At 46.6% G+C, this 1,422-nt stretch overlaps 1 protein-coding gene across 1 annotated transcript in view; it reads left to right on the forward strand.

Moving 5' to 3' along the window:
* LOC103366569 (uncharacterized) overlaps positions 1–1,422 on the forward strand; it is a 9,177-nt gene that overhangs the window by 5,749 nt on the left and 2,006 nt on the right. The window contains exons 10-12 of the mRNA XM_008294338.1: positions 445–632; positions 936–960; positions 1,055–1,168. Of these exons, the coding sequence (XP_008292560.1) occupies positions 445–632; positions 936–960; positions 1,055–1,168 (327 nt within the window). The remainder of the gene's footprint in view (positions 1–444; positions 633–935; positions 961–1,054; positions 1,169–1,422) is intronic.

Genomic DNA, 1,422 nt, shown 5'->3' on the forward strand with positions numbered 1-1,422 from the left:
GCTACATGCTAGCAGGCGCTACATACTAACAGCAGCTACATGCTAACAGCAGCTACATACTAACAGCAGCTACATGCTAACAGGCGCTACATGCTAACAGAAGCTACAGTGAAAGACTGACCTGATGGTGGCACTGCAGCAAAACATCCTCACTTTTCTGTGCTTGTTTGTTTCCAAAGAAAGAATGCAAAAACCTGAAAACAGAAAAACGTTTTTAGTCAACAAACAACAACATTGAATGTTAACAGCAATATTCAACCAAATAAACAAACAAACCAGCAGAATAAAAACAAACAGAGAGGAGAGGACGACCCTGAGCGCAGAGCGGAGATCAATCGATCGATCGATCGATCAGGTCATTGATTAAATCTTCTCGAGTAACTGACAGAGAAAGAAGCATCGCGTTAATTCTTGACTGACCGGACCTGCTGTTCTGTTCTTCAGTCCCGCTCCATCCGGGTCAGAATGTCTTCCTGGACCCGGTCAGAGCCAACGAGGTTCTGGTCCGAACCCGCAGGTTCAACTCCGGCTGGCTGGAGGAGCTTCAGACGGGAGACCTGAAGAGAGAATGTCTGGAGGAGAAGTGTTCCTACGAAGAGGCCCGGGAGGTGTTTGAGCACGACGAGCTGACGGTACGAAGGACCACTGGTACCGGAACCAGAACCTCTAACTGGTACTAGTAGTGGTACGGAACCAGAGTTCCAACTGGTACTGGTACGGAACCAGAACCTCTAACTGGTACCAGAACTGGTACTGAAACCAAAATCTCTGACTGGTACTGGTATGAAACCAGAACCTTTAACTGGTACTGGTACCAGAATTTGAAACATCTGCAGTGTTGTGTGTCTTTTGTGAGTCTGTTGTGTGTCTGTTGTGAGTCTGTTGTGTGTCTGTTGTGTTCTCTCGTCACTAAACAGTGTTTGTGTTTCTTCCAGGACGAGTTCTGGAAGTTGTACAACAGTAAGCCATAGTGTAACATTAAATTAACATTAAATTAACACTAAATGTACTGTCTGCACACCTTGAACTGTGTTGTGTGTCTGTTGTGTGTCAGTCCCGCAGAGTTGTCAGTCTGAACCGTGTCTGAACGGAGGAAGCTGCTCGGCTCAGGCTTCATCGTACACCTGCTTCTGTCTGCCGCAATACAGCGGAGTCAACTGTGAGCTGGGTCAGACTCACACAGACACACAACACAACCACACAACACAGACACACAACAGAACACTCAGGTTTCTGTGATGGGGTTCCTCAGGGTTCCATTCTGGGTTCTCTGTTATTTTACATGAACAGCAGATGTCCAGCTGCCCTTACCTGCTGACAACACAACACAACACAACACAACAACACAACAACACAACCGCAACACAAACACCACAACACAACACAACAACACAACACAACCACACAACAACACAACACAAC

The sequence above is a fragment of the Stegastes partitus genome, unplaced genomic scaffold, assembly GCF_000690725.1.
Source record: "Stegastes partitus isolate 25-593 unplaced genomic scaffold, Stegastes_partitus-1.0.2 Scaffold954, whole genome shotgun sequence".
NCBI lineage: Eukaryota > Metazoa > Chordata > Actinopteri > Pomacentridae > Stegastes > Stegastes partitus.